The 13,775-nt window shown below is 37.6% G+C and overlaps 1 protein-coding gene across 17 annotated transcripts in view; it reads right to left on the bottom strand.

Moving 5' to 3' along the window:
* Nucleotides 1-13,775, bottom strand: part of Dock10 (dedicator of cytokinesis 10) — a 266,509-nt gene that overhangs the window by 75,730 nt on the left and 177,004 nt on the right. For all 17 annotated transcript variants that reach the window (XR_010043486.1, XM_063237241.1, XM_063237245.1 and 14 more), the window contains 8 exons: nucleotides 12,695-12,817; nucleotides 10,918-10,997; nucleotides 9,069-9,256; nucleotides 8,536-8,601; nucleotides 6,776-6,868; nucleotides 3,189-3,312; nucleotides 2,877-2,998; nucleotides 2,444-2,530 (listed from right to left, as the gene is read on the bottom strand). Coding sequence is in view for 16 of the 17 variants with exons in the window: in XM_063237241.1 (XP_063093311.1) it covers nucleotides 2,444-2,530; nucleotides 2,877-2,998; nucleotides 3,189-3,312; nucleotides 6,776-6,868; nucleotides 8,536-8,601; nucleotides 9,069-9,256; nucleotides 10,918-10,997; nucleotides 12,695-12,817 (883 nt within the window). In the remaining variant the exon portion in view is untranslated. The remainder of the gene's footprint in view (nucleotides 1-2,443; nucleotides 2,531-2,876; nucleotides 2,999-3,188; nucleotides 3,313-6,775; nucleotides 6,869-8,535; nucleotides 8,602-9,068; nucleotides 9,257-10,917; nucleotides 10,998-12,694; nucleotides 12,818-13,775) is intronic.

Here is a 13,775-nt window from a genome sequence, read left to right as displayed (position 1 = left end):
GTCCCTGAGTTTAATTCTCATTACTGAAAAACAAAACAAAACACCAAAACCAAAAACCAAATCTTACCCTTGAAGACTATTCCAGAATTGTCTAACTTCTGCACTGAGTTACACAGTTAGGAAGTGAGCTAGATCAGCAGAGCTAAAATCACTCTACATGTTTCATTGGCAGTGAACATTCCAGAACAGTATCTGAGGCATGGATTCCACTCAGGCTGGTGTGTGTGTGTGTGTGTGTGTGTGTTTTCTGTTTTCTAGCTGTAGTTCTTTTCTTAGTTAAAGACAGCTGTTTCCTTTTAAATATGATTTCTTTGATTAACCCACAACATTATTAATTGAAATTTAACCTTCTATCAACCCTTGGAAGGCAAAATTGACTTCTGCTATGTGGCCCTTTCATTACATCCAGGAGACCAGCACCGTGCCATGACTTTCATCCACCCAATTTAATCATGATTGGATAAAAGCTTCACACAAAAAGCAGGATGCCATCAGGGTACATAATAAGACAGCTCAGCTTTGTCTGTGAGATCAGGGAACAGCCAAGGTTTCTTGGAGGAAGTGAGAGTTGAGCGATATATGAAGGATTGGTGTGAACTGATGGAGACCAATGACAGGAAGAAAAGAAGAGAGACAGAGGCATGGCCTTCCTGATCAAGGAATTATTAGTATCAAAGTGATATTGGGGGAAGCAGTGGATGCGTTGTGGCTGAAAGGCACAGGACAGAGCAGAGTCTTTTGCACCTAGAAATGGAAGTAAGTTCTGAGAATGTGTAGATGGTAGACATGGGCATAGAGAAAGGATGCATGGGATGAGTTAGAGGGAGACCTGTGTTAATCCTTACAAAGGGCAACCCAGGAGAATGTGAGATAAGTAAAACAGAGTTTCCTGGAGATGGACCATTTTGTGAAATCTGACTAGGGCTGTTGGCATCAGAGAATTATGAGTTTAATGGGTTGTGGGTAAAGAACTGGGCAGGAGGACTAAATCTGCCTTCAAATATCAGAGACTACTGAAATTTGGACCATACGTATATATATATTAACTGTGGTGCATTAACTAACAGTCACTTTGAGTGTGAACACCCATCTGAACTGAGGCAGTGTGGTTCTGAGCATAGAACACCCACCTGATGATTGCTGTCAGAATGGCATAAAAGGATAATGGGAGGAGAAGGTTGCACACTGCTAATTTCCTAGGAGAAGCTTTGTTGAGCCTGATTTTCCTGACAGGATTTCAGTTCTCCTTGTCAGGGGAACTCAGGTCATCCCTTTCACCAGGATGGTGCTGCTCTTTTCCAGGGAGCTCTGCTTCTCACTTTCATCTTGAATGTCGCTTTCTGGGTCTAGTGCAGATCTCTTGGCCTTCTGGCACAGCCCCTTCTCAGGCTCTTGGAACAGATTCTCTGGCCTCTAGTACTAGCCCTTGGGCTTTCTGGCATAGATCCTTCAGTCTTCCATCATGGAGTCCTCAGCCTCTTAACATGAACACATAAAGATACTGCTGTGGGCTCCAGGCCTCTTGGCTAGACTCATGTGGGACACTGCAATGAGATCCAGGCCCTTGGCTTTATTCCTTGCATCTCTAGTATGCTGACAGATCTCTTAAACTCTTCTGAATTTGCCTTTTTTGGGTGAATATTACAAGATAATTCTACAAATTATATGTACCAAACTATCTCTAACAGTAAATGCTATTTCACTTTTCTTAGCAACCAAGTATGGGCTAGCGATAAAGGAGCCCGAAAAAAAATGGAAAAGTAGATGCATATTGAACTTAAGAAGAAATTCATATTGTATATATTTACAACAATTTGCTTTGTAGTTTATAATTCATATCCAAGGACACTTCACCCTGTGGTGATTCAATGATGATAATAATAATTACATATGTTTAAACAGCATATTGTTGGTGAAATTGTTTTTATCTTCAGTGCAACCTTAAGCAGAGATAGTTTATTGACGTAGTTCCTTGCTGAGGAAATAATGATGAGAGCGTGGATTAATTAATTTGTCTAGGGTCACTAAGTCAGAAATTGAAGTGATTCTCAAGTAAACTTTTGCCAGTCTCATGGCCCTGGGTAAGTGCTGAAATGATACTTAATTTTGTAGTATATAGCCGAAGTTTTCATTCTTAATATTTAATTTCAATGTCTGAATGTTATTAGTGGAAGAAATTATACTGCAAAGGAAGTTTCAACATGTCAAATGCAGATCCAGTATTTTGATCTGATGTTTATGACATCTGGGCTCATGGACTTAGGAGACTGTATCTTCAGAGAGACACAGAACTATACCCCAAACATCTGCCTTGTTAGTCTTGTACCACCTGCGCTTCTGACCTCTCATGGAATGACCAATCTCATCTTATGCAGGCAGAAGGAGCTCTGTTATGATTCTTTGGGTTGGAGAAGGTGTTCAGATTTCCGAGTGACCTACTCACCTGAGTGTTCACTGTTGATACGACAAAAGTTGCTACTTTGAAGAGTGGTTTGCCACCATCAACCCATTTAATGTCACTCCCACCATGCTGCAAGAAAACAATTTCTTACTGTCATTGTGATAATTCAGAATAATAAAAAAGAAAGTTTAGTTTATGCTATTTTTACTATTGCTATGAGACAGGAAAGGCAAGATGCAAATATATTTGGTAATACTGATAGAGGAGACCAATACAATATCAGGGAATTATTTTTGGTAGTCCATTTCTAGTAGCCATAACTAAATAAGACTTGTAATATTGTAGGCAAACTCCATTCATAAGCACAAAAGCTGTGAACACTGTGGTTCTGATTTAAGTAGCAGGGAAAAAAGATAACCTCATGCCTTTTAGCTGATATTTTTCCTCTTAAGTCAATATATATATAACTCAATACCTTTCCACTTGCAGGATCTTGAGTGCTTAAATAGTTAGGAGGCAGACTTGTTGCTATTGGGATATTATATTCTTGAGAAGCTATTTGATTGTGTTTCATCAAAGGAAGCCAAGCATACCCAACTGTGCAAAGGAAAAAGAGAAAGATTTTGGATACAAACATCTCTGGCAAGGAATGAAACTAAAGATATTTATGATTTGTGAACAATTAACTTCACTAAACAGTTCAATAAATCAGAACTTTTAAAAATACCTTCCACCTGGAGTCAGATGGATAACACATAAAATCACCTCAACTGCTCCCTGTTAGTACCTGATGTTTCCAGAGCCTCCTTCTTTTTGGCATTGGCTTTGGCATTGATGTCACATGTGACATGATAAAAAGAAAATAAAATATGGTGTTTCTCATGCAGTTGTGTTGGTAGCTCAATTTTCACCTGCAATGAAAGAGATCCTCATTGGACTGATGTTAAAATAATTTGCCGATGGTCAGCACAAGACAACGCACAGTATTTAAAAATTTTCAAACTAAAAAATGTGCCCACATTTTATAATATTGGATGTACTGATTTAACTCTCAATAAAAATCTGTGCTAACAGTAAGTAATGTATTCAGAATACCTAGAGTTTATCATTAAGATAATTTATGTTACTAAAGTATGGACTAATCACATACATGCTTAAATACACACATACTCAGAGACACAGAGAGAGACAGAGACAGAGAGACACAGAGAGACAGAGACAGAGACAGAAAGAAAGAGGGAGGCGAAGGGAGGGAGGGAGGGAGGAAGAGACAGAGAAAGAGAGAGAGAGAGAGAGAGACCTAATTGTAGAATGCAAGAAAGTCACAGATCACAGATAAAGAAACTACCATTGAGGGACATGAATTGAGCAAACTGGAGGTCCTTGTTTCCTAAACAAGGTTGTGAACCAGTTGCATGAGTGCTGTTTGACAACACATTCAAAATGCAGAATCTCAGACACTACCCCAGTCACAGTGACTCAAAATCTGTATTTTAATAAGATCCCTAGGCAATTCATACACACACTGCTGAGAGATGTGGAAATGGTAAGTGATGTAACTTAATCCTGGAATCTATTCCTTTAACAAAAAATAATAAAACATTTAAATATGATATTGTGATTACTAAAAAATGAACCATTCCGTCAAAACATCATGCTGTAACTTATATATAATGCTTCTAATAAATATAAATAAATGTAAAATATTTATATTATATGTAAGTTTATATTTCTGCAGAGAAATGTTTTGAAATAACTGTCTACATGTATAGGGCCTCTCAGTTTTAAAAGCCCTGTCAGATAAATCATTTAATTGCACACTGCCCATTGCCTTGTGAAAAGGACAGGTCAGAGACGCTAGGGGTTTGGGGGTGGGACTGTTAGTACTAGGATCTCCCTGAACAAAAAGCCATGTTTTCTGAGGAGCTCTGTGCTGACTCCAAGATCCCATTGGGTAGACTGTATTCAGCCCTGTATCAGCAACTCAGCAGTAGTTCTCAGAACTGTCAACTCAAGCAACAACATGCAAATTACCTACCATCTGCTTTATTAGATGCCCCGTGCATATAGCTAATTTATTTTCACAGTGTTCAAGAAAGAATTTAAGGCAATAGTTTTACACATGTGGTTTTTGGAACAGCAGTTTTAGTGTCACTAGAAATTTGTTTAGAAACACAGACTCTCAGTCCCCAACCCAGACATATTGAATACCAAAATCTGGGGTAATCTGTGCTTCAACAAGCTTTCCAGATAATTCTGATGTGTGGACTTAAGTCTGAGAATCCCTGAATTTGGATGGTTTATAAGCTTACATATGCTTTGTACATCATATGCTAACCTAGTTATCAAAGCCAACACATATTTCAAAATACACAGTAATAAACAATGCAACAGAAAGAGTTTTTTTTTTTTTTTCTTCATTAAGACCACATGGGAATGCAATCAGCATGCAAGAATTCCAGTTAAAGGGCTGGGGATCTAGCTCAGCAGCATAAGGGCCTGCCTTGCCAAGCACGCAGTTGTGAGTTCAATCCCCAGTACCAAAAAAAAAAAAAAAAAAAATCCCACAATTCCAGTTAAACAAAAGCTAATCAAAACATCTTTTGTTTAAATACTGCAAATATTCATATTTTATTATAACTGCCTTGGAAGAATTTATATTCACTTTTGTGATTAATGCAACCATGTTTGCCATATTTAAGAAAACAAAACCTTAATTTTAAACCTGGACTGGAGAGACCACCATGCTGTTCATAATACACATGTTCTCATGTGGAAAAGCTCATAGCTTTTATGAGGACTCTAGAAAGTACATGAGCATGAAAAGCATGAAAAACCTACATTAGTAGTAGGATTTAAAAATACAATTTTTTCAAAGAATGCAACTTTTTTATAGTTTTGGCTAAAGTCTCAATCTGTACAGTAAATATTTGGTATTATGGTAATAGCTCTTCTTAATTTTCTTTTCGCCTTCTGTCTTGAATTTACAGAGGAAAATTACTTGCACTGAATGGACACAGAAGTAGGAAGAAAATCCAGGCAGGCAGTTTCATTGGTGCTTTTATAGTTAGCTTTAAAATAATTGATGGGCAGCAAGGTGCAGTGGATGGGAAAATGCTTCCCAAACACATCTTCCAGGTCTCGCTATGCAGAGCCGGTGAATGTGCTAACCTGCGTGATAAAAGGGCCTTTATGGACCTGTTTCGTTAGGGACCGTGCGATGGGCGATTATCCCGACTTTACAAGTGAGCACTCTATAATTACAAAGGCCCCTACAAAAGGAAGGCAGGAGACTCAGAGTCAGTGGAGATGTGAGAACAAAAGCAGAGGGCAGGGTAAGATACCACAAGAAAGGAGGAGAGAGAAAGGGAGTGTGGAGTCTGTAGAATCTGGGGATGGCAAGGAAAGATTCTCCCTTACAGGTTTCAGAAGGCAGGTGGCTCTGCTGACACCTGAATTTCAGTCCTGTGGCCACGTCATTTTCTGACCTTCAGAACTATACGATAACATGTGTATTGTTTTAAGCTACTACATGGTGCCAAGGTGTTCTAGCATCAATGGAATTAACCATAAAAGATCAGAGTGTTTTCATCCCTGGCATTAGATCAGTAGGTTGCATTCTTTCAGAATGTTATGGTTAGAAATTAAATGAAATCTCTGAAATTTGTTTGTGTGGAGCTGTTTATTACAGATGCTAACATGTATATGGTAATTTGCCATTGATCCAATGATGTTTTTACATGTGCTGAAGCAGAGTGGTCTGCAGTCATCACAAGGACTATTTTGAATTCTGGTTGTCGCTTAGTAGTTGTTTGTTTTTGGCAAAGCCCTCCTCTTTCTGGCAGGGAAGTAGTAATAGTGGCTATTTGTAAGAACTGCTCTGGGAAGTAAATGAGATGGAATGCAAGTGGAATACAGCCTGGGGCTTGGCATGTACTGAGGCGATCTCAAGTCGGCCAGGGCAGGGGATGTTCCTGCAGTGATGAGATAGATGACTGCAAGTTCATTCAGTTTATCTGAATGGATGGAAAGGCTGGTGTTAGCTCACACCCGAGTCCTTTGGTCTTTCCATTATGACACAAATGCTGCCATGGTTAGGAAGGTTAATATTCTGACCAGTGAAACAAAAGAAAAATAATAGTCTCCTTGGAAGAAACCAAAACAATAAAAAAAAAAAATCAATCCTGTGCTCAAATGTGCGAATTTGTAACATACTGGAAGAGAAACTCAATTGGTGGCATTTATAAATCTTGGTAAGCACATACCTGCCAAGGCCCATCCTTGGTCTGAGGCATGATCTAGACAGAGTGTTGATCAAATCCACTCACCTATCCTTGCTAAGAGCTGCACAGGCAGTAGAGACCTGGCCCTTACCTCATCAGAGAAATCCGGGTTCTGGGAATGATGCAGAACTGCTGTGTAGGCGGCTGAGGTGAAGAGAGACCCTCCAGGTTTTCCATATATGCACTGTGTAACAATGTATGAGGGGGATAATTACGTTTTTCTGAAATAGCTAAAAAATAGTCATAAGCCTTCATTACCAATCGCAAGACCAAGGCACACTTTGTGATAACAAACCAGGCTGACCTAACTTCCAATTAACCTTGAACTTTGTGGGTGTGCCGCCCCGCATTTATTATACAGTGGGGTGCTAGAGATCTGGGAGTTCTTATTCATTTTATAGGAATTCCATCAGAGCCAAAAACTTGACCGTTGATTATAAAGTAAGGGTAACTTGTTCAAGACTGATTCCTGCAGCGTGACTTCCAGAAGGGGTTAGCGTATCAGCTCTGTCCTAGAGTTAAGGTCCAACTAAGGTCCAAGGACTGTCTGGATCCTAGTTCTGGGTGCTGCGGCTTCCGCCTGTTTAGGCTGAGCTGGCAGGACAGGTCTGGCTCCAGGCTCCAGTACATGGTGACACTAATCTATTCCATCCCTAATCAAGCCAGTGGATGGGACGTGGAAATTTCTAGTTATGCATCTTAGAACGCTTTTAGCCTAATGCTTAGACCCTTTTCCTGGAGTCTGGCATCTGACCTTGCTGTATCTCTGTATGGTGCGTGGAATCCAGTGCAACAAGAGGCTTACACACCTGTGATTATTCTGCTTTCTGAGAAATTTTTGCATAAAACCTCTACTTTATGAGGCCGAGCATGTCTGCTCACTGTCCTTGTTCAACAATTACATTTCACTTAATTTTCTCTCCTTAAGTTAATGCTTTTGTGGAGGTTGGTATTGGGGACAATGGCAGTGGCTAAGATGATTTTGAAGAACTTTTTCTCTTTCCACTGTGTGACATTATCTAGTCATTGTTCTGAATAATACTACAAACCTTCCTGGTAGCATACCTCAGAGGATATGATTCGCACCTGTCAGATTATTTTAGGATACTGTCTCAGATGATGGTGGGGTTAGTTTAGTCACAATTAGCTTTGTCTTTTACTATCTCCGTCCTCCGATTCAATGAAATTGGGAATATGTGGCAGCAGGACCTCTAAAAACAATTTCCTCACAATTTTTATATTTTATGTTGTTTGAAGCTTTAACATAAAGAGTAAATATCAAATGTGAGCTCTAAAAATGCATTCAGTTCCAACTTTATAATTTCAAATAATTCATACAAACCTTGCGGTCTTATTGATGTTATTGGATCATGTGATCGACATCTGAGACTGAATTCCCAGTGCCTTCTTCCAGTCCCTGAGGCACCAGGCTATACACACCATCCTTAAACACCAGAATCTCCTGGGCCACTGCCTGAGTCACAAGGCCAATGCTATGGTGCCCACAGAGCACACAGACAGTGCCGAGGGGTGGCATTTCAGATCACACAGGAAGAATCAAGAACCCAGTTAATATTTGCAAAGGGCATCTTCTTTCAGAGGGTAATCTCTGCATTTATTTCACATTAGAATGGTTTCCTTGTTTCCAAATCATGAAAAGCTAAGAGGACTGCAAGAGTGGCCTTTCTAACAGCTTTAGTTAAGGATGCCTATTAAATCAGCCACACTTCAGAAAATCAAAAGCAAATGTATCAAATTGTTCCTCTTTCAACCACACGCACTTTAAAAGCCTGCCAATAACCCGGAACCTTTCCTCCGTCCTCAGGCCCGACTCCTGCAGACTTGACTCACCTTCACAGGCTTGGCGCTTTCCTCGTCAGAATTTCTGAATTCAATGCACACAGTTATATTTCGTGCCTGAAATGACAGTGGGGGAAAATGGAAATTGTAGTTTCTTTTTCAAAAACACTCTAAAACAATATAAGTGCCTAAAATAAGTAGCTTCTTATTAAATCTGGAAAACGTAGACTAACCAACATTTTCTTATGACATTATACACAGTGCTCAGAAATAGCAGAAGGATATACAAAGCTTTCAAAAGGAAAAAAAAAGCTCATGTTGAAAGGGGCAGCCACATTGTTTTCAGAATATTATAAGAAACTTAAAAAAATGGTTCAAATATGATTCATTTAGGGATGATTTCAGACAAGATTAGTAACATATTTCTGAACTGTGTATCTTTACACAATTCTAAGATGGGTCACATAGCTCCTTACTATTTTCTCCAAATGATTTGCTATTTGAAATGCTGGCCAGTAATGTGGAGGTGCACTTGTATCGTCTTGTGTGAGAGAAGATGCTACTGTCAGAAGCTGACCGCATACCTTGTTGAAACATTTCTGGCTGTCATATTTAAGGTGTTTGGGGTAAACGTAAATTTGATTTTTGTATACTCTGTAAGGACGGCAGTGCTTTGTCGAGTCATAAATAAATTCTTCCACCTCCACTGTGGGTTCTGAGTGAGCCATCACGTTGAAAGGCTTGACAGGGATAAAGGACGACGTTACACAGTCTTAAAAAATCAGAAAATAAGAGTTTGTCATTTAATATGGTTCTTTTAACAAGTGACTAATACTTAACATTTTAACACAAATGCACTCAAAATATAAACTTTCGACTTGTGTACCAAACTATGTTATTTGATGCCAGGATAAAAATTGTAAGATGTACGCATGCTAAGTAGAAAAAATACAAATATAATAGTAAACTCATGTCTAAAAAGCTGGTGTGTCTTTTAGATGTATTTACAACTATTTTCATATTGTTTTACTTAAAAAGTAAATGATCCTCTGTATATATTAACTAGATATTATAAAATAAGGAATAACCCACTGACCTTTGCTATGTTACTAATATAAACAATACAAATACAGATACATGACAGAAAAAATTGCCTATTAGTTTTATTATTGCTAGTATCAGATAGATTAATACTAATTATTCTCTGTGAAATGATTCTACAGTAAGATCTTGGAGCCTTCCTGACATTATTTGTTATGGGATATTTTATATTTCTCTTCACTCTTTATAAAATTTTAAAGTATAACCTTGTAGGAATAACTAAGAAACCAGAGAGATCAGTAGGAATTTACACATCAGCCTTCTGTTACTAAGTAGTCTGAAGGCTCCGCTATAGGAATGAAGGACAGCAAGGCTGCTTACAGTATTTTAGCCAGAAGGCATCTTCCTGTATTCACTAAAGCACATAGACATGTGCTTGTGAGTCACAGCACAGCTTTTCCCTAAATCAATCATAATATTTTATTTTATGTTTGACTTACTCTAATGTCCTACCATTCTTTCAAAGAGAATATTTAGCTTTCTCTTTCATTGTTTTTCTTTTCCATATGTCATAGAAGCCCCAGCTTCTCAAGTCAGGTAGAGGAAACGGCTTAGTTTATTTTCTGCTTTTTCATACTAATCAATATAAAATGATTTCGAGTCAAGGCTTAATGTAGAATGTTAATTATATTTTGTGTTAAAATGCTTTGTGGAAAATTATAAAAATGGAAAACTAGTGACAACTCAAATATTCCATGGTAACAACTCTCTCCCTGGCTGTTATACACAGTAAAAAACCTGAACTTGTTCTGAATTCTGAAATTTTCAGGTATACACTAGTAAAAATTTTTAAAAATCTATTGTTTTCCTTACCTACCTAGGATTTTTGAATATATTTTAAAAAACACAGATCTTCTCTGTGCCGTAACAGAATCTAGCAATATTTCCATTGTAATCTTTGCTTGCCGCTCAGTGGGGGTTACACCAAGGTTCAGAGCAGCCCTCTGGCTACACAGTATGGCTGAGTCAGCCTGTGCTTTGAGTCAGAGAACTGGACAGAATATAGATTATCCCCTCGATGGGATATCATTAATTCATCTGTCTGAACCTGATTTACTCCAGGGTTTTAAGGATTAAATGACATAATTTAACACCTGGCTATTCTTCACTGATTCACACATCCCAGATAAATATTCTGCTATTACAGTACTCATTGTCTAAGGAAAGAACTAAGAAGCTCCAAGACAAATTTCATTTCCATAATGAGTTTCCATTTTGGACAAAACAAAACAAACTCGAAAAGTTTAATTGATCAGTTAACCAAGCAAGTGAACAAAAAACTCCACTGAATGCTCAAAACCCTATAACCAAATTCTGAAGTCATCATCATACTTGGATGTTCCAAAGGAACGTTGTCCACAGCGATGTCCAGGATCCCGGGAATGGTCTGCATTTTGCTGATTCGGTCAGCTCTGTGAAAGAACAATGCACACACACACACACACACACACACACACACAATTATTTTCATTTTCAAGGAAAAAAAATCTACTATCATTCTGAGTTTTGAGAAAAGCATGCAGTAGACCCTAAATCATCTAAGGTAATTTCGTTTAGCTACTTTAATTTTGGAAAGTGAAATTTATGTGCTACTGCCAGTGAAAATAAAAATCACAGGGGAGTCAGTTACAGGTATTCTGAGGAATATTTTAAATTTATTTTTTCCAAGTTCAGATATTGCTTATACAAAGGGCCAAACAATTGTGACAGCAAATTTTATAGTTTGTTAACATAAAGGTGTTCAAGTTGGCTTAACCATCATGCTTTCCATGATGAATGTTAAGTATTAAGAGCAAGATGGTCTTTGGTACAGTTGCTGGGTTTATGTTTTTCCTCTTAATCAACAAACAAGCTTTTCCCTGCCTCGTGCATGAATGCGGGCCTCCAGTCCTTCCTCATCTTGCTCCCCTGCATTCACTCCCTGGACCGGAGTCCCTGCAGTTCCTTCCCCCTGCTTTATTAAAAACTTATCCCCCAGTCTTCCTTTGTAGTAGTGTGGAAGTTGCTGATAACACTTTTAAGCATTATTCCCTTGAGAAAATCTACTTTGAAAGTGGAATACTTGTAGTGGTGGTTCAGGGCCAACTCTTCCCAGGTTGGTAAAAACTGATTGCTATATTTTCAAGAATTTTGTATGCCATTTGTTAAATGCAACTAGCATTAATAATTAAATGATATAAATCTAACATTAAACAAATTATATTAATCACAAAGTAAATAAGGACTCAAAATTCATTACTTGCTAATTATTTTATTACTTATGATAAGATTACCCCTATCCTTGAGGTTGTTTATGTCCAATTGTGTGGTAGAAAGGCTTTATAATGGTTTGCATATCTCTTTTCAGTCTTAAGTTCAATGACATCTCATTAGCAGCTTGATATCAGTGGTAGAATTCACATGACAGATATTGGCCATCAGTACTAATTCATTTTTTCCTCTAGAGTCAGTTATTAAATATTTACTTGCACACCAGTGAGGCTAAATATCTTAAGGTGTGAGGCTTCATTGAAATATTGTAATGTCAGTTGTAATGGTTGATATTTTATGTCACATTGAGAAGTCTAAAAGCTTAACTAAGTAATTGCAATTCTATACTCTAGCAACACGGCCCTTACCCCTCTAGGATGTTGTTTATCATGTCAATTTAAGAAGTTTACAAGTTTAAGTGACTCAGCAGGGGGCAAGGGTACTCACTTTGTAAATATCCTGAGCCTGTGCAAGAGGAGGACTCAGAGATAGTGTGAGTGGGTACCCTGCATACAGTATAAGGGAGACAAAGGCATGCTGCTATAGAAGAGGCACTTTCCTCCCCTGATGTGCTTAAATTGTGGACTCTGGAGTAAAGTAAGCAGTGTTGCTATTTCAGGCAATATATTGAATATTAGGGTTCATTTATACAGCTACAAATAACTTTGCCTCATGCTTTTCCTTATGATCCAACAAACTGATGGTATGGCATAATTTGGGCACATACGAAGTCACCTGGAGGCATCCATCTCCAGCGGAGTTCAGACATCTGAGATTCAAATACCATCATGGAGTGAGAACAATCAAATGTGGCAATGTGACTGCCACTGTCAGTTTCAAGAGCTTCCACAAATCATACCGTCTGTATTCTGACACGAGTTTCAAGAGGTCCTCAGTTGAAATCTTGTTACTTTCTTGTCTATACAACGGTGAAAATCTTGAGTCTCTGTCCACATTTCCCTGGTTGTCTTTAAATACTGACCTTAAAGAAAATAATAGCTATTCAGGTTGATACCAGTCACTTTTTATAGAATTGTGTTTTTAAAGCAAGGAAATGAGTGAGACTTCTTATTTATAATGGAAGAAACTGTAGAAACTTACAAAATAAAAAGATGAAAGGACCTTTTGGCAAAGGTTTCATTTACACATACTTGCTCTGCTTCATTTCTTATTTTCAACTTCTCATTTTAGGTCACATCAGTCCATATTGCAATTGTTTTTTTTAGTACTGTCTTCCATTTAGCAACTTACATAAGACATTACAGTGGTCCAGAATAACAGGAGTGTGCTGTTCTTTCTCATTATTTCCTTAAGACATTTTAACCTGGGCAAGACAATGTCCTTTCTCTCTAGGTGACACCTTTAATGCAACTGGGATGAGGTTGTATATGTGAATACAGAGGACGAGAGTCACAAAACACTTTTGTGGAAATAAGTAGGTCCACGTGTTAAGTTCTGGCACAAGAAAAAATAAATAAATAAAATATAGGAAATTTGAGCATTTTTTGTTTTAAATAAGGAGAATACCATGACCAGATGCATTATGTTCCTCCTGGATCCATTTAACTGGAACCATATAAACTCATTTAAAATCTATAAGTTGTTTTTGTTTCAATAGTATCGTAATGTCAGGCAATATATATATATATAGTATATATAGTATTTTATAGTATGTTAATGTCACTTCTTTCTTCCTTGTATTTCATCATAAGTTGTGTGGTTGAAAAGGAATTAGATTCATGTATAATTGCCTTTACTTCAATGTTAGAAAAATGTTGGACTTTTAATTTTAACTTAGAGGACTTTACTAGAACATTTTATCATTCTTAAATTAACCAAACATTTCAAAATACAAGCTGAAATAGCATTTAAATGTACATTAGATAATAGATCTTTACTGTAATACAATTGATAGGCCAGAAATTTATCACAATTGTATT

The sequence above is a fragment of the Cavia porcellus genome, unplaced genomic scaffold (assembly GCF_034190915.1).
Source record: "Cavia porcellus strain 051 isolate PalLab524CR breed Dunkin Hartley unplaced genomic scaffold, mCavPor4.1 scaffold_26, whole genome shotgun sequence".
NCBI classification, from domain to species: Eukaryota; Metazoa; Chordata; class Mammalia; order Rodentia; family Caviidae; genus Cavia; species Cavia porcellus.
Note: the sequence above shows the minus strand (reverse complement) of the source record. Positions and strands in the feature narration are given on the sequence as shown.